Source organism: Seriola dumerili, unplaced genomic scaffold, assembly GCF_002260705.1.
Source record: "Seriola dumerili isolate Sdu_G_001 unplaced genomic scaffold, Sdu_1.0 BDQW01000258.1, whole genome shotgun sequence".
Classification (NCBI taxonomy): domain Eukaryota; kingdom Metazoa; phylum Chordata; class Actinopteri; order Carangiformes; family Carangidae; genus Seriola; species Seriola dumerili.
In genome coordinates, this window is record NW_019174513.1 from 164,629 (window position 1) to 186,126 (window position 21,498).

At 42.8% G+C, this 21,498-nt stretch overlaps 2 protein-coding genes across 3 annotated transcripts in view; one reads left to right on the forward strand and one right to left on the reverse strand.

Annotated features, from left to right (window-relative positions):
• Positions 1-11,336, reverse strand: part of shc1 (SHC adaptor protein 1) — a 23,928-nt gene extending 12,592 nt beyond the window's left edge. Inside the window, exons 1-3 of one of the 2 annotated variants that reach the window (XM_022756704.1) lie at positions 11,158-11,336; positions 7,387-7,431; positions 114-278 (exon numbers count right to left, since the gene is read on the reverse strand). In XM_022756704.1, the coding sequence (XP_022612425.1) occupies positions 114-278; positions 7,387-7,398 (177 nt within the window). In that variant the 5' untranslated portion in view covers positions 7,399-7,431; positions 11,158-11,336. The remainder of the gene's footprint in view (positions 1-113; positions 279-7,386; positions 7,432-11,157) is intronic. The other variant, XM_022756705.1, reaches the window with a different exon arrangement.
• A 1,946-nt stretch (positions 11,337-13,282) lies between these two features.
• Positions 13,283-20,165, forward strand: flad1 (flavin adenine dinucleotide synthetase 1). The gene is made up of 11 exons (XM_022756769.1): positions 13,283-13,355; positions 14,567-14,659; positions 14,923-15,091; positions 15,563-15,940; positions 16,610-16,723; positions 16,818-17,085; positions 17,449-17,596; positions 17,969-18,067; positions 18,264-18,453; positions 19,626-19,699; positions 19,820-20,165. Exons 2-11 carry the CDS (start codon positions 14,652-14,654, stop codon positions 19,953-19,955), a joined length of 1,584 nt encoding a protein of 527 aa, XP_022612490.1. The 5' UTR covers positions 13,283-13,355; positions 14,567-14,651; the 3' UTR covers positions 19,956-20,165.
• The last annotated feature ends 1,333 nt before the right edge of the window (positions 20,166-21,498 follow it).

Below are 21,498 nucleotides of genomic sequence, written 5' to 3' on the forward strand. Positions count from 1 at the left end.
TCCTGAAATATATATATATATATATATATATATATATATGCAAATACTGGAAAGAGAGATGTGTAAATTACATATTTCAGTTAGGGATGAGTGAGAGGGTGCCAGTTACTTACCCGTACAGTGTAGGAAACACCGGTGGTGCTGACCACATTGTCGGAGTGCAGCCAGCCACGGGTGGGCTTGTTGACAAAGGAGCCATGGCGCGTCCACTCATCTCCTCCCAGCTGCCCTCCTTCCACCCGTGCCCTCCTGGACGCCCCTCCCAGCCGGTTCATATCCTGCAGAGGAGGTCGAGGAGGGGGAGAAGGAGCAGTTAGAGGGGGAACAGGGTGATGAAGCGGAGGGGAGGAGCTAGAGCTGCTCCTGTCGTCCCCAGAGGACTCAACAGGCGCCTGAGGTTGCTGCGGCCTGTTTGAGGCCTTGAGTCCTGGGAGAAGAGTGGCAGAGACGCCCAGACGAAGAGATCCCATCCTAGGGAAGAAGGAACAAAGGGTGGTGGGGCTGTTCTCTGCCGGGCGGGGAGAAGAGGGGGGCAAGATGGGAGTGAGAGATGAGGAAGAGAGAGAAGAAGGTAAACCAGGGGAGGGAGTGAGCGGGGTAGCAGGACTGGAAGGAGGGAACGATGATGGATTGGAGTTTGTTTCATCAGTTGAGCTCAGCGATTCACTCCGAAAGTGGGTGTATTTGGTTTTTGGGACAAGCTCCATAATGAATCTGCAGTGTCAGTTTTTCTATCCGTGCAAGTCCACAGAGGCTCTAGTGATTCAATCAACGTCTCTTTGTCTCAGTATTCAAAGTTTCTCCCTAAAAGGACACACAGCCATCTGTCTGTCTTGCTCAGTGTAAGAGCTGCATCCATCTGTCTGGTTGTCTGTCCTCCACTCATTACCAGGCAGCCAAAACCAAACTGCTTTAGAAACGGCTTTATCCAGAAATGAAAGCAGAATGAAAAAGGTGCAGAGAAGTGGGGTGTCCCAGTTAATGGTAGAATGCAGATGAAAAAAGTTTGTTTTTAGTGCACCAGTGCAGATCATGTTGTCATCAGTTCACTTTAAATCTGCTTCAATGTTCATCCTGTTCCCAGGAACTGATGAAATCATAAGATCATCATCTTCGCTCTACAAAAAGTGTTCATCTCAGTGTTTTTGCCATAATGTAAAACGATATCTGTGAATATCTTGTTCCAACTCAGTGAGGGCCAGTTATCCAGCTGTCGGCAGCACCATGGAGAATCAACAGTGAACAAGTGAATTCTCTCAACACCCCCTTGCATGTGTCTTACAGCATTGAGGGGTGCGCACTTGTACGTGATGTGTTTACACGTGTGAGGCAGCATAAACCTTCCCTGCTCACAATACCTCTTAGATTATCTGTGTATGTGTGTGTGTTGGTGTGCGCACATGTGTGCATGTGTGAAGCGGCTCCCCTTGGCAGCTCTATCCTGCCTGACACGGGCCCATAAAAATCCTATTAGCAGCCAACGAGGGGATCGCAAGGGGGCTGCGCGCACTAACACAGCAGCAACACGCGCACACACACAATACACAGCTCCAATTGGTCAATACTACAGAGAGCATCTGCAGAGCTCAATGAAGCACAGAACTGCTAAAGAAGAGAGGAGGCTTACTGATGTATGGCTAGTCTCCAACTCCTGGTGGCAGCACACTTTCCTTAACACCTACTTTTCAAGTGCATTGTATTCTCAAATCTTTCATCAAGTTCATTTTTACTCTCTCTCTCTCTTCCTCCAAATGGTTTCATGTCCTCTCTGAATGGCCCTCGCTCTCTCCCTCCCTGCTTCTCCGTCCTCTTCTTCTCTCTTCTTCCAGATCACTTCTGGTGCAGCCTCTTTCCCTTTCTCCGCACTCTTTCCTCCCTTCTCTCTGTCTCCTCTCTTCTCCTGGAAGTCCTCTCTCTTCCTCCACACAATATACTCTGCCAGCCTCTGTCTCTCCAACGCCTCTGCCCTCTCCCGCGCCACCACTTCCTCTCTCCTCTTCCAGATGATCTCTCGCTCCCCCTTACCCCCTCCCTCGTCTGCTCGCCCGTTCTCCAGGCTGTCCTGTTTAACAGTCCCTCTGTCTAATATATTAATGGTGATCCCTGTCTTTCTGCCTCTCTAACTTTAAGATTAGGGATGGCTAGAGGTTAGGCATGGTCACCTACTTAGACACAAGTAGAAAACAAAGAAAAAAGTTAGTTAGTACTTAAGACTGGGCCAGCAGAGTTGGGCCCATTCCTGACTGTAGATCCTGATATGGCTAAAACAAGTGAGGCTGCCTTGGTTCAAGTGTGTTCCCTAGAACTGGCCACCTCAGTTAGGATGTTTTTTTGTTTTTTCTCAGGAGCACCATTAGATAGTGGTAGTTTGAGTCTGAGATGTTGTCTGTGTCTGGTACAGTGACACACACTGCAGTAGCACGGTGGTGATGTAACACTGGAGAATGTAGGTCATTGGCTGATGACGACTACCGGTGGGTTTGTTGTGATGGTAATGAGACCTGATTGGTCTGGTCTGAACTCCCAACCCAGGGTTCCCTGAATGGTGCTGGAGGCTCATCAGAGTTGAACATGAACCCTCTCACCCAGCTGCTGGGAGATGCTCAAATAAAACTGCACTCTGTTGATGTGCTGATCTCTGTATGCACAACTACAATTACCCTGTTACTTTATTACTGCCTAGTACAAATAACAAGCCCAGATTACAGTTAGTTACCTGAGAGAAGAGCATCAACATTGCCTGATATGATATAAACAAGCCAAATGTTATACTCTGGAACCGTTTCCTTCCTTATCTAAGGCAGGGCTTATCAAGCAGTAGGTCAGCTCTCAGTTCCACTACTAACAGTATAGACACCACAAGATACTCATATTCTGCATAGTCCAACCTAGAAGGCAAACAACAGTCTGTTTACATTAACAGTCTCTCGCAACCCAAAGTCCCACAAACAAAACAGTCTGCAGCAGTTTGACCTCAGTAGGAGGCAAGGCTACACCTACAGTGGTGAAGCAAGCTGGCTGGCCTACACCTCAGTGCTGTTGAGGCACTAGTCATATTTACAATCTGTTGACCTTTACTCCTTGAAAAGGAGAGCAAGGTTTACACACACCTTGCCTAAACCACTTACAGAAGGTTGTAAATTTGGCACCAAAGTTTCAGTGTTGCCAAGCGAAAACTAACATTTTTCCGCACATTAACATTTCATAACTTGACTGTGTCTGAAGTACAGCGCACCAGCTTGCAGTGGGCGCTGGATGCATGGCAAAGGAACAGTCGCCTACACCAGTCTAGCACCACAATTCTAGCTAGTCATCCATCTGGTCTTGGCCTAAAAGCACCATGGAGAATCCAGTCACACGGAAACACTGCCAGACAGGCTGGGATGATCTCCAGAAAGCTGTAAAGAAGTATGGCTGGAAAATTCACAAAAGACACCCAGTATTTGGACAATCAAAGAGCATGCAGAACAAACAACACAGTCTGTAACACCCCTAATAAAACCAGAAATTAGTCCAGAGAGAGAATTAGCACTTTAAAAAAGGCAAAAGATCTGACATAAATGGAGTTGTTAACGCTAGAGAGGAAATTCCAGGTGTGTTCTCAGACACAGGGGTGCTGAAGTGCTATATGAGCAGAGTCAACCCTCGCCCTGTGCGAGGATGTTTTAGTGCACAGAACACAGTGTAGGTCAGGTGACTGCAGAGGCGATGACCCTCTACATGAGGAAAAATCCTGAGTCACCTACATACAGTCAGTAACAGGAACAGATTGTCACAGACATAACACACTAATGATCAGTAATTAGTGGCCTTGAGGCCAAGCAGCTGCACAGAGTGATAACAGAGTGATATCTACAAGTGAAACCAGTAAGATAATCTAATTTATCCAGCCAGTCCTGATAATGGCACATCAGCTTGACTGATGAAGATGGTAGTTGCCGTTGATAAAGGTGAGATCAGGACAAACAGGGCTGAGCTGATTCGCAAAAGATGAACACACAGGATGGGGAGGGGGGAGACAGGTGACCTGAAACAACCCTGATTTTCGGAGACTGCCAAGCTCCGCATAGACAAAGACTGTCTAGTAAAAAAAAAAATCTTGTCCAAGAAAGGAACTCTAAAAACTGCACACAAGCATGGACTAATCAGGTCGACTATTTTTCTTATCTACTAAATATATACAACTGCCTAATGGAACAGCACCAATTTTAAAAGATAAGACAAGAAAAAAGAACTTTACATCGTGTTCTGTCTGCAGCTGCCGCCCGTTGCTATGGCAACAGACATTAAAAGAGATGCCTGCGGAGGATATATATTGTGAAGTCCCGACAACGGGAGAAATCTTCAGACAAAGAGATAACTGCTTTGTCAAATCACATGGCAGCAATTTGTTGCTGCATCTAAGGTTCCACGTTAGACTTTTTTTTTTTTAATCCAACAGGAGGAAAAACTACAGACTCCTAGAAAGATCAATAGGTTTCAGGAAATGATCAAAGTTTTCTCCAGCGTCGCGCCAGCCATAAAACCCAATCAATGTTGACATCCCATGTCGGCTGCATGCACTGACTCCAACTACAGAAAGTAAAATTGTATGTCTGACATTCTGATAACAGTACAAACAAAAACTACATTAACTATTTACTTCTTAAAGACAACACTTATGTTTAGAAAACTTGCATAAAAACAACCTGAATATTCTGTGCAGCAGCTAACAAAGATAACAATTGTATAACATCCAGAATAGATCCTATGCTCATAGAGAATAGAAAACCAGAAGTCATAAAGAGAGTCTATATTTACACAAAAGAAAAAGTAATTAAAATTGTTCTGTATAAAGTGAGTCTATTCAATTTCTCTAAAAGTTCTTTCTTTTTCTCATGAATGGCAAAACATAAATAGTTCCTTTTTTTGGTTTAAAGATCATACAGTTGATAATCCATGGTGATTCATCTAAAGCTGGGCTCCATATTCACATTAGAACCACATTAATGTTTAAACAGCCACAGATTGTCCGGTCATTCGTCCTCTCCTTCCTCTTTCTGCCTCTCCGTCCGTCCACTCCCTGAAAAACGTGCTTCTCTACTGATCCGCTCTTCCGCTCGATTAATTCACAAAGTCACTGCCGGCAGCTCCTCTCCATCTATCCTCTCCTCCGTTTGGCTTCCTTCTTTTCCCTTCCCTCCTCTGTCTCTTTCTCTCTCTCTTTCAGCAGATGGTGAAATGGCAGTGTTGCCAGGATGGACAATGGCACTCCTTCATTGTGCTCCTCTTCTCCCCTCACGTCTGTCTCTCATTCCCACTTTCCTTCCACCTCTGTCTGTTAGAGGGACGAGCACGCTGTCTGTCCTCCCCTCCTCCCAGTCTGGGTGGGTGATGCTGCCTCCCATTTTCTCTCTTACCATCTCTCTCTCTCTCTAACACACACACACACACACTCACTGCCTCTGCCCTCCCCACCTCTTTTTCTCCCATCCAACCTCCTTCCTGTTTCCTCCCCTTCCCCCCACCTCCTCTCTGCAGCCTCAGTCATTTAGCAGTGTACATGTGTATGCACAGCAAGATGCTGCACTCCTGCACATTAATGCACACACTCCAAGGGGAGATGGAGATGTGGAAAAGGGAAGGAAGGGAGGGGGGTGGGGGTGGGGGGTTGATATGTGTGTGTGCATGTGTAGGGAGGAAGGGTTGTCCATGTTGGCTATGCAAGGATCCTCCCTTATTCATGTTTGGTAACCTGAGAAACAGATTGAAAGGGGGAGAGAAAGAGAGAGGGAAGATGGTTTCACCCTCCCCCTGTACAGAGTGTGACATGAGGTCACTCTGCACAACCTTGATGATAGTGGAGAAATGACAGGAAGAAAGAACACTGACATTGACATAATAAATATTCTCTATGTTACTACATGACTAAGGGCAGGTTATTACCAGGCAAACAGAGTGACAACAGAGTGATTTTGTAAAAGCAGACAGAAAATGGAGTTCCCAGAGATTGGTCAAGACATTCAAGCGCATCTGATGAGAAGGCAGTGTTGCGGAAAGCAGAGGAAACCACCCATAGAATGCCACAGGAACCCAGCAGAGTGCAAAGCAAGAAATCCTCAAATGACACCCCAAACATAAGAGTCCCTGCAGTACTGTGTTTGACCACTACACCGTCATCATGTGGTCGAGCACTGCACTCAGGGATGTGAAGGATCAAAATCAGACAACTACTGAGAACTCGAGTGTCATTCAAGATAATATCTGTCACTGTACACCACGCAGGGATGTGAGTAGTATGATAGTGATTGGTGAAAACAGCCCCCTCCACCCGTAGCCTACACCATGCCTGTAACCAGTGAAACACATGACACACTGTGGCTTAGGGCTGACAGAAAGATATTTGTGTTTTCTTTAAGAACTTTCTATATTTTATTAAGTGAAAATTTTAAATTATAAAGACTAGGGATCAACTCAATTGCCAGTTTGTTACGTACACCTTACTTAAACTAATGCAGTCTAATATTAGAGCCCTGCCAGTAATTCTACCTTCCACTTTCATGAAGGATATCATTTTCAGTTTTTGAACATTATGCAACACAATTCAACATGACCACAAACTACAGCCTCCAAAAAGTTTCCACAAAAACTGACCATTACAACCATCATGAAGATAAGGCTTTATTGCAGGACTTTTGTATTAGACAGTATTAGTTTTGGCTGAGTGGACCTAATAAACCAATACCTCACTAAATCCACAATAAATGTACATACATAGGGCTGCACAATTACTCATGCATGATTACATGCTGTGACTTTAGTTTCCAGTTTCATATGACTGCAGAATATTGAAATATTTCTGCTGCAAGGGAAAACTTTTAAATCATACGGGCTACCAAATGTGCAGTAAAAATGTTTTGTTTTCTCAGCTGACTGGTAGGGGCGCATCAGTATAATGTATCATACTGTATTGTTCCTTATAAAACTGTGATTAGTTAAAAATCTGTTTAATAATTTTCATGTTTTCAACTATGGATGCTGCTTAGTTACCAGTCTAAATGGGTCAGGAGAGACTCCACTTTTCATTTCAAAGCTTCAAACATTATATTTCAATAAATTCTATAGAAAATTAGAGAATCATAATGAATAGAAGGCCACATTTGAAAATTCAGAGCATTTTGTTCTTCATGCAGCCCTGAATCTACAGTTTTTAACCCTCCTGGAGAGAAATGGCCCAGATGATTATTTCCAGGAGGTTTCTACTTTAATCCACTCTTTAAACCTCTTATCAATGTCTAAATACCATTATAATAATTGATGTTACATTGTGAGGAGAAGAAGCAACTCCTTTGCCACTGTGTCGCGGTGTGTTTTTGATTAGCTGGTTGTATCATTTGAATGTCTTACCATGTATTCCATTGGCCAACACACGCTGCCTGAGAGTCTGTATCCCTAAAAACACCAAAGTGCACATCAGCACACGATACAAACATAAGACACACAAAACTCAAGGAGCCAATCACAGCTCGCTCCAATTCCGCCCTTGCAGCTACTTGACTCCCAGCATGCTTTGCTCCCAGGATCAGCTGTGGAGAGGGTCATGGGACCTTCTTGATATAAACGGCCCAGTTGATCAAGCACAGAGAGACACAACACGGACATAAAACAGAGATGGAGCGAGACTGAGTGGGAGAAAGTAACGGAAAGTGAGAGAAAGAAAGAACAAGATTGATAAGAGAAAAGGCAATAATCCAGTGTGCATGTTGAAACACACTCTGTGGAATGAAAGGAATTAACTGAAAGGGCCGCATGTGTAGGATGTTTGTGTCTCAGCTTGCCCAGCGCAAGTTAGCAAGTGTGTGTTTTGTTTCTGTGTACGCAATAGATGGAATAACTCTCTGTGGAAGCTCCAGCTAGTATTTATTAGATGAAACAGTCAGACGGGCCGAGACAGAGCTCTGGATCTAATGCACACGCTGCAGGGCCACATGTGCTGTCTGCTCTTATACTGTATATCTGTGAGAGTGTGTGTGTTTGTGTATGTGTGTGTGTGTGTAATCTGATTTGACTCGCCTCACTCACCCCCTTACATACGCTAGACAAAAAAAAAAAAAAAGAGGGTAGATGAGTAAACGGGCCTAGTGTCTGACCTTTTCCCTACTGGAGACGCTGTCTAACATCAGTTCACATTATGGAGACGAGAAAGACAATGATGAAGATGATGAGTGCAGAGGGAACAGTGGGATGGACCGTAACTTACAAGGGCAACCCGCTCTGATTGGAAGAGACGTGCAAACACACACGTACAGTATGAAGACAGCAAAATGACAATCAAATTTTCAAAAATTAGGGGTGGGAGTGAAGATTAGATTAGCCAGGCATTCAGCGGGAGGCCTTTCAGCTTGTTTCATAGCTCACCACGCACACAGCAAACATGTGAGCTGGCTATTTTGGGTTTTGCCAGCCCCCCCCTCTACCACCCCCTCTAACCACACTCCCACATCTCTATCTCCTTCCATCATTCCCTTCCTGCTGCCACCCACTGCCTCTCTCGACATACAACTTCCCCCTTGCTATAACTGTTTATTCGCCATAAATAGTGTTACTTCTTCACTCAACTCAAATATGTCTGTTGTATCAAGTGTCAAAACTGCAAAATGTGAAAGGTTGATATGCTTTGTCAGGCCTTGCTCACATATTCTCTGATCAGATATTTCTTGATTAACGTCATAACTTTTCAAATTTTATGCCAAATTCCTGGACGGCTTCTTGTGTTAAGATATTACAAGTTCCTGTGTTTTAGAAGTTTGTTTTGTTAGTAGTTTAGTATTTACATTAAGTTTTCACTTTTATATGATAATCTTAATGGTGATTTATTATTTTCTGCAATCAGTACAGGGAACGATCTAGAGGATAAAACAGTGATAACAGCGCCAAGGAATGAGAATTTAGTCTGCTCCAGACCTGATATTAACCCTTAAGTGACCTTGTATGGGAGATGAATGAGTTCAGTCTTATGTCCAACACATTACCTACGCTAGAGAAGAGTGGAGGAGCCCTAAACTGCAAATAGAGGTGAGGCTCTGAAAATGCAATCTCAGCTTTCTGCAGGAAGAGAGATTGACCATGATAAAGACACAAAGGTATTTCTCATCTTAAAGTACATGGCACAACTGTTCATACAGCCACTGTGTCAAAGCCAAAGTAACAGGCAGGACCACCTAATACAAAGTCTAAATATACCATTGACAGTTATACCAGTGCCACTTTTTGTCAACTACACCCAAGCTACGCTTACTTTTACAGTTTTGACATCACACGGGACAAATTGTGGTTTACATAGAGTGCTGAGCACTGAGCATGCTGCACTCGACCCGAGCAGCACAGGAGGAAACACAGCTGAGCCTCAGTCCCATTGTGTAGAGGTAGAGACGGACAACCACATGCTACGACCTCGAAAACAAACTCCTTCGGTTTGTTTCCAGAAAACACACACACACACACACACACACACATATGCAAACCAGACACAAACAAACATACCCCCACAATGAGAGATAGACAGATGCAGTAAACACATCAAACAGGAAAGACACAGGCAAACACATCCTCACATGGACAGACACCCACACAAAATTGCATTATGTCCTGTCAAATGTCTCAACATGTTTCCAGCAGCTAATACCTCACCACTGTGTTTTACAACTTACAAAAGTTTCAAGTATAACAAGACTAATTCAAGGCTAATATCAGCGCTAACATTAACTGCTTACAAAAATCAAACCTTATTTCTGGAGTGGCTGTGTGTCTGTGAGTGAGTGTATGGCTATGTGCACAAGCGCACACACCTGTCAAAGTGAAGCTGTAAGTGTCAAGCTATGCTGTCAATCAGGACTAAGGCTTTTACTGGTGACTGATACGGTTTGAGTAGAACTGGACAGATCCAATTTTGATCAAGCGGATGTTGGTTTGTGCCAATGCCGTGATAGAATGGCCGAGATGCTCCACTTTGACTGACAGATTGTGTCTCGGGCTGTCCTTCCGTTTGTGTTGTTTTTGTGCTTGTGTAAGTGTGTATGTGCCTGTAGGTGCATGTGTCCTGTTTGTCTGGCTCCTGACGTGTCCGAATCTACTATATTTTGGATCAGTTGTTGATCGGAGCTTCTCTTCCCCTCCATTTCATTAGCGAAGATATCTTCCACCATATACTATCATGTCAGGGGCTGCTGGTCTGAGCGGTGTGGCTGACCCTGATAAGAAGCACTGAGCCCACTGCTTTCAGTCACCTCAATCATCCCACATACCCTTGAGTCTGTTTCCATAATAGTCTGTCTGTCCTTCACTCGTTCATGGTGAACTTTAACTCTGTCACAGTGACCCTGTTTCAACACATCTGAGGTGTGTTTGGCTGATCGGTCTCCATGGATACACAGTATATAATGAAGCATAACTGTAGGTTTACTGTGTGATTGTGTACAGCTCACAGGCTCTATAGCTTATCTCACTGATGATTTACTATAACCTGAAGAGATTCATCTTTACCTTGACACTACCATGCCCCCCCCCTTTATAAGTTTTGAAGTTTTGAAATCTCAGTTCTCTGACCAACAGTCCAAGATGCTAACATTGACATTTTTGTATGAAAATGTCTCAAACAGTTCCGTGATTTTCAGAATAGCTGCCTATCAATTGACTAATCCTTTCAGCCATGACTCACTTTGAGAATATTGCTGTGTCTAACAGATAACCAAAAGGCACTTTTTAGTGACCTATTCTCTATACATTAGCTGAAAGAGATATAAGCTTGGGGCCACTAACTTGACTCCTTATCACACCAAACATCAAAACCTAAAAAAAAAAAAAAAAACCTGTCTGACAGCGCGAGGACGGATCGAAGTTCATCATTTGTCTGATATGTGCACACAGCCCAGTCTGATCATGAGCAACTATTTCACAGTAACCCGACAGGCTACACTACACCGTGTCGTCTTAGTGTAGCACAAACATACGGCTGTACACGGGCAGAACAATACTTACTTGAGGGCACCACAAATATAGTAAGTGAACTGTTTCGTCAAACTTTTTAATACGTACAAAAACTGTGGTACATTGACGCACAGCACGCACAGTCAAAACCATGCCCCAAAAAAGTGTGGTCAACTTTAACGAGCAACTTACCAGCTCACTTCCTCCCTTTCCCTCGAGTTGTCCCTCCTGCCCGCCAAGCAGCTGCTGCACAAACTTAAGCTTAATTTCATCCAACAGGACGAATGGTCGGTGGTTTTTATCCGTCTCACACTTTTGATAAACTTCATACGAATTGTAACTTAACTTCTTCTTTCCTCTCCCTTTCCTTCCCTTCCTCCTCCCCCTGCCTCCCCCCCTCCACGGTCACGACAGAAGCCACTTCCGCGAACAAATGGCAACGTCATCTGGCCGCGGATCCTGTGTGTGTTGTGTGTGTTGTGTGTGTGTGTGTGTGTGTGTGTTTGCTCTGTTTTGCACCTGGCCCATTCAGTACAGATTGCGCAAAAGTAGATGCCCCAATTCGCATGCAAGAGGCATACCACAACTTACTTTAAATAAGTGCTGTGAAATTTCGTTTTCGTTCTTTGTTACCGCAAGATTGCAAATTTACAAATGCCTGTGTTTTTCCGCAAGAAAAATCCCTTCTATGACGTATGTCTATCGTCTGTAATTCCTTAAATATTGGTACACACAATATTACATTGTAATATTGATATATACTTTGTGCAATATTACATAGTGATATATTATGTATGTGTTACTACCGTACAAATTTATATTTTAAAATGTTGGGTTGATTGCATACATGCAGAATATATATTCATAGTCGTTAATTCTATGTTTCAGATCATATGGTTTGCTTGTGACAGCCACTACAGTCACAGTTTGTAGTGGAAAGAGACAAACCTCACTCTGTAAGCCATAGTCAAAAAATATACCAACAACAAACAAGCCCTTTAGCAGGATACTCGACTTAACCCCAGCAACTACAGTGTAACTACTCATATACATATACACAATAATTCTTTTTCACAGAAGATATTTTGACATGCCACAATAGGAAAAGCACAGGTGTAAGTAATGGAATAGATGATGGCTTAACTCCTTTTACCTGCTCCAGTTACGGGGTCCTGGTATTGTTCATGCTGGCTCACTGACACATGGGTTGCTGGGACACTTGAATAGAACAGCACCATCGTTAATGTAAATAGTGACACCTGTGCTTTAGTGTTTCAAAATACGGTATTTATTAAATAAACGAATCTCAACAACATGGGAGATGAAAACATACTTGCTATAAGTCAAAATTATGAAATACTTTGTAAAATTCTAACTTTTTAAGTCAAAATCATTTAATATATAATACATATTTTGACATTATCTACTGGTTATCAGTTACATTATAATTTTGTCTTAATTCTGAATTATTATTGGACCATTTTGATTTCCCATAAGCATGTTTTATCATATAACTTTATGTTACCCAACTTTTCATCAGTTTTTTTCTTTTCCTGACAGAAAATGGCTTCTATATTAGACCTAGGCCTAACTGCAGTACATCATGGAAATTTTACATTAATACATAATTTTCTGACAGCTATATATTACATGATTGCTTGATGGGACTGATAGGTTCTCTCTAGGTGAATAGGAATTAATACAGAGTTTCTTGGCATGATAATACCACCTTTAGAACTTCAAACAAATTGGTTATTTAATTCTATACATGCATTGTAGCTTATACCACCAATGCATTCTCAAACCAATACAATACTGTGGATAAAAAGCAATGCACCTTTCACCCAGGTTTCAGTTTCATCTATTTTCAGAGCAGCGCCAGACTCTCGGTAGTAGACGAGCCAAAATGCGCCACCCACAGGCCAGGGGAGTAAATCGATTCGAGTCTCTAGAGTCCGTGAAGTACATGTGTAGCGTACGCTTGGCTCCTCCAGCCAGCAGAGGCAGACAAGTTCTTTTTACTGTTTATTTTCAGGCTGAAGAAGAAGCGACTGCTTAGCATCTATTAGCATCATGCTATCTGAGTGTAGATGCTGCGGACTGACTCTTTGTAGACATACGAGTTATCGGCACAATTCGTGTAGCGAATAATTTTCATCAAATGACATATACTACTCCGTATCGTTTCTTTACAACGCAGACCTTTTTTCCTTCACTTCCGTTTATATAAAAAAGCTTCCCGTTAAGACCCGCCTCCGTAAACCTGATTGGCTGTTGCACTTCTCGGGGAAAGCCTTTCTTGTTTTGATTGGACAGCTAACGACTTGTCTTTTGAGTGACATGCAGTCACGAACGTTATGATACGTAACGAGGACATATGCGGCTCAGGAGTAAGTTACCTCGCTTTTGATGAGTTTGGTTTTGTAATTATAAAAACACTATATTATGTAGTTCCCCGCAGCATTTGGTAGTCGAGATAAATCGGTATTTTAGACAGATTTTAAAGTATTATGTAAGTGTACTTCCATGCTAACATACTGCTTGCTTGTGGCCAGAGTCACCCACAATGGCTTAAGTAACCTAGCAAGGAGACTTGTCACGGCTAGCAAAGATTTGTCATAGAAGTACATGACGGTGCGATTTATAGTCAACTTTCATTTATGTCAGTTTTATGAAGGCAAACGAATATCCTTGCGCTTCATTTCATTTCATTTCGTAAGTTTTCAGTGTTACGCAATTTAAAATGTGCAGTGAAGTGCACAGTAGCATGCACCTGCAACTGTCACTTCATCATTTTGAAGGATAATGTTAACACACCAACAGGACAGCTATATCTGCCTCAATGGGGAGTAGATTAGCATCTGTAGATGAACCCTAACCCGCACTAACACCGTCTGTACCTGACCTCAACCTCAACCAGAACTCAGCTGGCAGCTGTCCATTAAACCTTTGCTCCCTTTCTTTGTCCACCACCTCTCAGTTCATCATATTGTAACAAGTTTTATTCAATCTTGTACATTTGTCTTCACACCTCTCACCATGTACAAGCATTATTTATCAACACTTTAGCGCAAAGCACATTGTTATGTCTGCTTCCACTTTAAACAGTGCACTTAAGTTTCTACTTGCAGTACAAATCATGTGGGTCAACTTGTCAGTAAATTACTTGCACTTCAAACACTGGAAGAGACATAGGGTGTTCCACATCTGCTTCAGAAAGCTAATGGACAGACCACACTTGCAGGGTCACCAGCTTAGGGTTTGGCTATCCATCAAGAAGGCGTATCAGTGTAATTCATGCATATGTAGCAATTGTAGTCCAACACCAACAGCCTCATTAAACAGAACTAAAATATTTTTCCCAGAGACAAATTCATCATAAACATGCAGTATCTGAAATACAACTCATCATTTATTATTTCACCCTCAACTGTTCAACTTCAGCTCCAAGACCCGTTGGTAGATATATGTATTTCAAGTAACAATCATTGTTTGTTGTTACACTCTGTGGTGCTGATATGCACAAAACTGCTCACAGTGTTTCCGTCTTTCCCCCTTGTCTTTCTTTTTCTGTTCTAAAATTTCATGTCTCCCTTCCAAGATATTTCCTGACATGGACAAGTTATGAAGGAGAAGAGGGCCTGAGCTGGAATGAAACGTTTTGGGAAAGTTTATATGTCTTCTTCATGTTGATGTAAGATTTGACACAATCTTTTCTTGTCTTCATAGGGACATTGTGTCATTAACAGTAAAATGTACAATATATTACCAATTTAACATACATTGCATTTATTTGTAAATGAATTGTTACTGACTGTTGACTTTTTTTTTTTACAAACTTGTGCAACTTGCACAGACACCCAACTTTACATTTGACAACAGAAACTATATGCAAGAGTGTAAATGTTTAATAAACAGTTTCTTAAACATTTGTCAACATTTTGCTCTGTCTCCCAGCTTTGCTCTTCCCAAGCTGAGTAGAGCAGTGGTGCGTGTGAGGAGACTGGCGGCTCAACTCAGCAAAGCAACAATGTCCACAAACCACCAGGAATCCAGTCCGTCCTCTGCAGCCAATGGGGATGCTCCCACTGCAGCAATTCTTATCATTGGAGATGAGATACTTAAGGTGATTTAGCGTTGATAGTTGCTTGTGGTTTTTACGATTTTTAAGCTGTATTTGTGTGATTGATAGTAACCCACTGAGAATCCTTGAAAGTTTGTGGATTTGAGAAAATCCAAATAAATCTGTACACTTGAAAGTATTAAAACACGCATCCTAGCATGACACCCTAATTCATCAGTATGCCTCAGCTCTCTGGACCACTATGGAGCTCAGGATCCACACTTCATATCCTGAGGAAAACCCTGTGATGGTTATTTGATGCGGCCGCAGTGCTGAGTTTTAAAATGACAAGTTCACCATTATTTCTTGACTTGACATGATCATGATTTAAACATGAAGCCTTTGATTTTGTCCAATGTCATGTCAAGCAAGACTTTGAAGTCATGGTTAAGTCCCTGAATGTGATGCTCAAGTGAGGGTGGCAACACTGGATTGAAACTTACCAAGTGTCTTTTATCGTCCGTCGTCTCCCAGGGTCACACAGTGGACACCAACAGTGCCTTTCTGACACGAGCACTAAGGAAGCTTGGAGTGTCTGTGCAGCGCATTACAGTTGTACCGGATACACAGGAGGTCATTGCCAAAGAGGTGGCCCTCCTTTCGCCTCAGTACACGCACCTCATCACCTCAGGAGGCATAGGCCCCACCCATGATGACGTCACCTTTGAGAGCATTGCCATGGCGTTCCAAGAGGAGTTATATCCCCACCCTGAGCTTGCCCAGCTTGTTAAAGAATTCTTTGGGGTGGTGGACAAAAACAGTGCTGCTTTGAAGCTGGCCATGGTTCCTCGCTCAGCCAAACTCAACTATGGAACCGACCCTCAGACTGGACAACTGCTCCGCTATCCACTGGTGAGTCAGTGCAGGACAGAGCGGGATGAGCTTATTTCATTAAACTGCATTTGTTAAATGCTATGATTCATGTTGATGTAAAAAACCAAACTAGATCAAATTATACCCAAGGCGTGACAGGTCAGTGCCCTCCACCTACTGACTGTGTGTGTTCACCTTTTCCATACATTTTTTGGCTTCAACAAAATTGTTCAGCTGACAAAACTTTCAGGAAGATGTTAACTCAAAATCCCCAAATCCAATAATATTCTGTCTGTTCTATCCTGTTTATGGGTTATAAAACAGATTGCTGCATTAACTACTAACCAGACACTGCGGGAGAGAAAAACAGATTCACATATGGAGCGAAGCAATTTCATTGAACTTTTACAGAAAGTAGGAGTGAAAGGCATTCAAGAATTTGTGTTGCATTTTGCTGAAATTCAAACTTGACACGCTGATAGTTTACCTTAATGAAGTCATACAAACATTCATGGATTTAAATGTGTCATTTAGACCATTAATTAAATGAAGTAGTTACACGTATGTGTGCATTAGCTACATTTATTCATACAGTTGGTTATACTGAACACAACACTGACTATACCCTAACACACTCAGAGCATATGATTCACACCATCTGGCCCATATATTCTTACTGTATATGTTGTGTTCACCCCCTGTTCTCAGGTCAGTGTGCATAATGTGTACATCTTTCCTGGGATCCCGTCTCTGATGGAAAGGGCCTTCAGTGGGCTGGAGCATCTCTTTGCTAGTTCAGGGACCACTTTTCACACTCGTGAGGTAACATCTAGACCAACCCTATCATTTACAAAATATTCATCAGAATACTGTGTTTTCATAGTACAAGGAAACTCACCAAACATCATTGTTTTAGGTGTTTGTGGATGCAGATGAAGCAGAGATCGCCCCTGTGCTGACCAAACTGCAGGCTGGTTGGGGTAGGAAGGTGGCTCTAGGCTCCTACCCCGACTGGCTGAGCAACTATCACCGAGTCAGGCTGGTCCTGGACTCAGACAGCCAGGAAGAGGCGGACAAATCCCGGGCGCAGCTGTTAGATGAACTGCCCAAGGGCAGCGTGGTGCCCTTAGTCACTGACCCGGTGTCCATCGCCACTGCTGAAGTGTACACACTGGCCAACAACGGTGAGGGGGAGACGGGGTGCAGAGGGTGGTGGGAGAGGATAGTTAAACTGTGTTAACTTAATATGAGGGGAATATTGAAGAGAACTCCTTCACTTTACACAGGTGTTGGGACTAATAAATGAAGCAAAGAGATTAAAGTGATTATAGCAGTAAAATCATGTGGATTATAAAAAAGTATATAACTCGTATGAGACTGAACAGAGAATAGAATCATGCATCAGTAACTAAGATAAGACAAAGGACATGCAGATATTTTTACTATAAATTTGACATAGAAATGAGGGATCAGTGATATTACACCTAACAAAATTTGACTACCCTCCCTGTAAAACACCCTCTTGCTGTGGATTTCATTTCCCACAGGTACGCCGTTAGGTGAGAAAGTTATGTCTGCTCTGAAAACGATAGAGGCTGCACTGGATCAGTATTCAACAGGGGAAGTCTGCGTCGGCTTCAACGGAGGCAAAGACTGCACGGCGCTGCTCCATCTCTACTATGCTGCACTGAAACGGTAACAGGAGGGGAGAAGACCTGATGAGACAATTAGAACATTTAGGGGCAGGAGTGATTTAATCAGGACAAAGCAAATGACCTGAGAGAGAAGAGATGAAAGGGAGATTCAAATTAAAAACATAACGATAGCACTTCTGCACAGTGGGATGTTACAGTAAGAAGTAAGTGAAGAAGAAAATGAGGTCGAGAGCAGCAACTAGACTGAGAAAAATGTTGGACAAGACAGACTACTTATTTGACTTTTCTTGACCTGTGATGGACAGATAGTTGGAGGTAATGATAAGGAGAATGGACACTTATCTAATCTTTTTCTGTCCTGCTGTTATTTATCTTTTTTTAATGTCCCATTTCCTCTCTCTGCCACTCTCAGACGGTATCCAGACGGTAAAGACAAGGTGAAAGCTCTGTATATTCGTATCGTCTCTCCATTCCCAGAAATGGAGCGATTCCTCCAGGACACAATTAAAAGGTGACTATAATAATAAAAACACATTTCAGTGGATTTCCACTGTTTTTTGCAGATTTATTTGATGAGTTTTTATCTTTTTACTAGGTGTTACCAGTTCAAGTGGTCGAGTATTAAGGTTTTCTGGTCAAAAAAATGTCTCTAATCCTCTCCATGTTGCAACACAGCAGCTCATTTTTTGGCGATCTTCCTCCCACAGGTACGACCTGGATCTCTTCTCTGTGGAGGGCAGTATTCGGCAGGCGCTGAGCGAGGTGCAGGAGCGGAGGCCGGAGCTGAGAGCCGTCCTGATGGGGACCAGGAGGAGTGACCCCTACTCACACACACTCACATCCATGTGTCCCACCGACCCCGGCTGGCCAGACTACATGAGAGTCAACCCGTTACTAGTGAGACTCACACAAACGCACCCAAATAACAGAGACACTGTTACACTGTTATATGGTCTCATTGTCTCTACAAAAACACCTCAAAATCAACATAACTAAGTCTGAAAGTCTAAGTGAAACATACATGTAGCCAAAAGATGAGTGATATTTGAAATTGTTGTAAAAGGAAATTTAGGTTTACTTCACCTGACCTTTTTTATCTTAAGAGCAGCTGCAGACATTTATTATAAAATAAAAAAGCGACATCAGTTACCCCACTTTATTTAAAGCTACAGTGTATATGTTGCTGCAGCTTTTCGACAGGTTATACAAATGTGTTTTCACTGCTCTAACCAGGCAATTTCATCCACACTACTACGTTTTTAGTTTTAAAGAGTATCACTTTCGCTATGTTTTCGCCTGGTGTCCACACTACTCCAGAGTTTTCGAGCACCTGAAACACAGACTTTTGGAAAGACGGCTGACCCCGTTTTGGTTTGAAAACTCTGGGGTTGTTTTGCAGTGTGGACGGGTTGAGACCTTTGGAAACAATGACGTAGACACCCGCGGTCGCTCCCTGATTGGGTCTTAGCCTCGACTACCAGTGGTGAAAGCAACGTGGATAACTAAATAAAAGCGTTACTGACCTCGCTGTCTTAGCAGCTGTTGTGTTAGATTCTGCATTTTAACGCTACAATTGCCTTCACTGTTCCTTGTTCGTAGTATTTTCTGCAACTAACCACCTACAGAGAAGAAAGTCTATTTCCTGTGTACACCAGCTCGCGCATGCCCAGTGTATGTTAACGGTCATGTATGTATGTGTTTTCAGGTGCGATCGTATGGACGGAGATCGTTTTTCTTTTAAAATGAAAACGTGCTAGTGTGGACATTTAATGCAATTCAGCAGCCTTACAGTAATTATACGTATGTACATACAGTAAGCTTCACACGTTCGTAGTTGCTGTTGGATTGCATTTTTGTTGGTTGCAACCTCTAATGTTGTTGCTCTTCCATCTGCTTAGTCTGAAGTAAATGCAATGTCACTTGCTGCATTTGAGTTTTAAAAATGTATTCAGAAAAGGGAAAATCATTTTAGAATGGCAGTTCGTGGATATGCACGAGTGAATCTCACGGGAATTCAGCGGAGGATGAGTCAGTCACAATAAAATTTACTGTCTTCCAACAATCTACAGGACTGGACGTATCATGACATCTGGTCGTTCTTGAGGACGCTATATGTGCCCTACTGCATTCTCTACGATAAAGGGTAAGAACAAATCCACCCCCTCTTTGTACATTTTCTGTATCCTCCTTTCATTTTGGGGTTGAACGACATCACAGCCGCAGCGCACAATTCCTGGTCTTAAACTCCTGTGTCGACCTGCAGGTACACTTCACTGGGCAGCATGGACAACACCTGTCGAAACACGTCCCTCCAGATGGTGGATGGGAGAGGGGTGACACGGTACAAGCCAGCCTACCTCCTGGAGAATGAAGAAGAGGAGCGAAACTCCCGTGCCTGATGTAGCCTCACTTCTCCCTGTCACCTGTTGCTGATGGAGCCAGATTTTCAGATCACCACTCACACACTATTGTCCTTGTGAAGAAAAGACTCAACGCATCCGACTGCAGAATGAGATTGTGAAGGGTGTGTGTGTGTGTGTGTGTGTGTGTGTGTGTGTGTGTGTGTGTGTGTGTGTGTGTGTGTGTGTGTGTGTGTGTGTATCTTTGTTACTTGTGTATACTTGTGAGTCTATAAAATAATGGCTCTGTGTGCTGTTGAATAAAACATCAGTCTGTGTCATCTTTTTCTATTGTCATGTTTCTATTTTAAGAGGAGTCTCACATACTAACGGCAGCCTGCAGGGCTTTCAATATGGCCCTTGATTTATCTCATTCATGAATCCATTTGTCTTATTTCTAAATCCAATAAGACCAATCTGCCCAGAAAGACAGCCTCTATCAAAATGTATTAGTAAATAATATGAAAAGGTTTTCTGTCAAGGTGAGAAAATCAGGTTTTAGAAACTTGGTGTGCAGTAGCATGGACAGACTACTGAAGGTCAACCAGCAGGCTCTTATTGATTCATCTGTGGCTCACACTGAATATCCATAATTGCAGACTGCAGTGTGTTAAACTGAGCATCCCTGTAGCCAGCCTTCACTGGAAAAACCTCCACTTTGATGTAGTTCTCTTTGCGCACCTCACGGGCGCGTTGTTCTCACGTTTTCCATTTAGCACCGGTGATTACAATAAATTACCTTCTCTGTTTCCAGACATGATTGAATCCAGGCTCATCGATCCCCCCCCCCCCCCCCCCCCCCCCCTCTCTCTCTTTCACTCTCTCGCCCTCCACCTCTCTCTCTCTCTCTCGCTCTGTCTCTCCACCTCTCCTCCTCGCCTGTAGATTAGTCAACGCCGCGCAGCGAGGATCGATACCGGCCGATCTAATAAAGCGGGTCGCTTACGAGGCCACCGCGGGGCTGCACACACTGTTACACCAGCAATTACCACCTCCAGCCCGGCCCCTCATACCCCTTAACTTATCTGTCCAGGCTTCACGGCTTGCTTGATTTATTAATAATAACAGTAATAAAAGAGGCAATGAACAGAGGCTTTATAATCACAGCAGAAATGTAATGGTGTGTGTGTTTTGCTGGTGCGATAAACACGGCGGGACATTGTCTGGAATGATGATATTTGTGTGCAAGAAAATGATATTACTATATTCTTACAATGTATTTTTTACAATGAGGTTGCTCAAACCTTGTGTTACTTGCAGGCTACGTATAAGAGTGAATCACTAACTCAGTTGTGAAAAGTAGGCTACATTTACTCAAGTACTCCACATACTTGTACTTTACTGGAGTATTTCTATTTACTTCTATTTCAGAGAGAGACATTGTACTTTTTAGTCTGTTTATTGGACAGCTATAGTCACGAGTTGCTTTTCAGTTTAAGATTCTATATTAAAATCATATGATAAAACAAAATACAATACACGTTCCCGGTGTCAATGGATTGTTCGCACTTTCATCAAAGATAGATTTTCCCTTTAAACTTCT

Coding starts and splice junctions, on each gene's coding strand:
- flad1 (XM_022756769.1), top strand. Junction 18,068..18,263: donor CTCCAGGACACAATTAAAAG/GTGACTATAATA, acceptor TTCCTCCCACAG/GTACGACCTGGATCTCTTCT. Junction 18,454..19,625: donor TGAGAGTCAACCCGTTACTA/GTGAGACTCACA, acceptor AACAATCTACAG/GACTGGACGTATCATGACAT.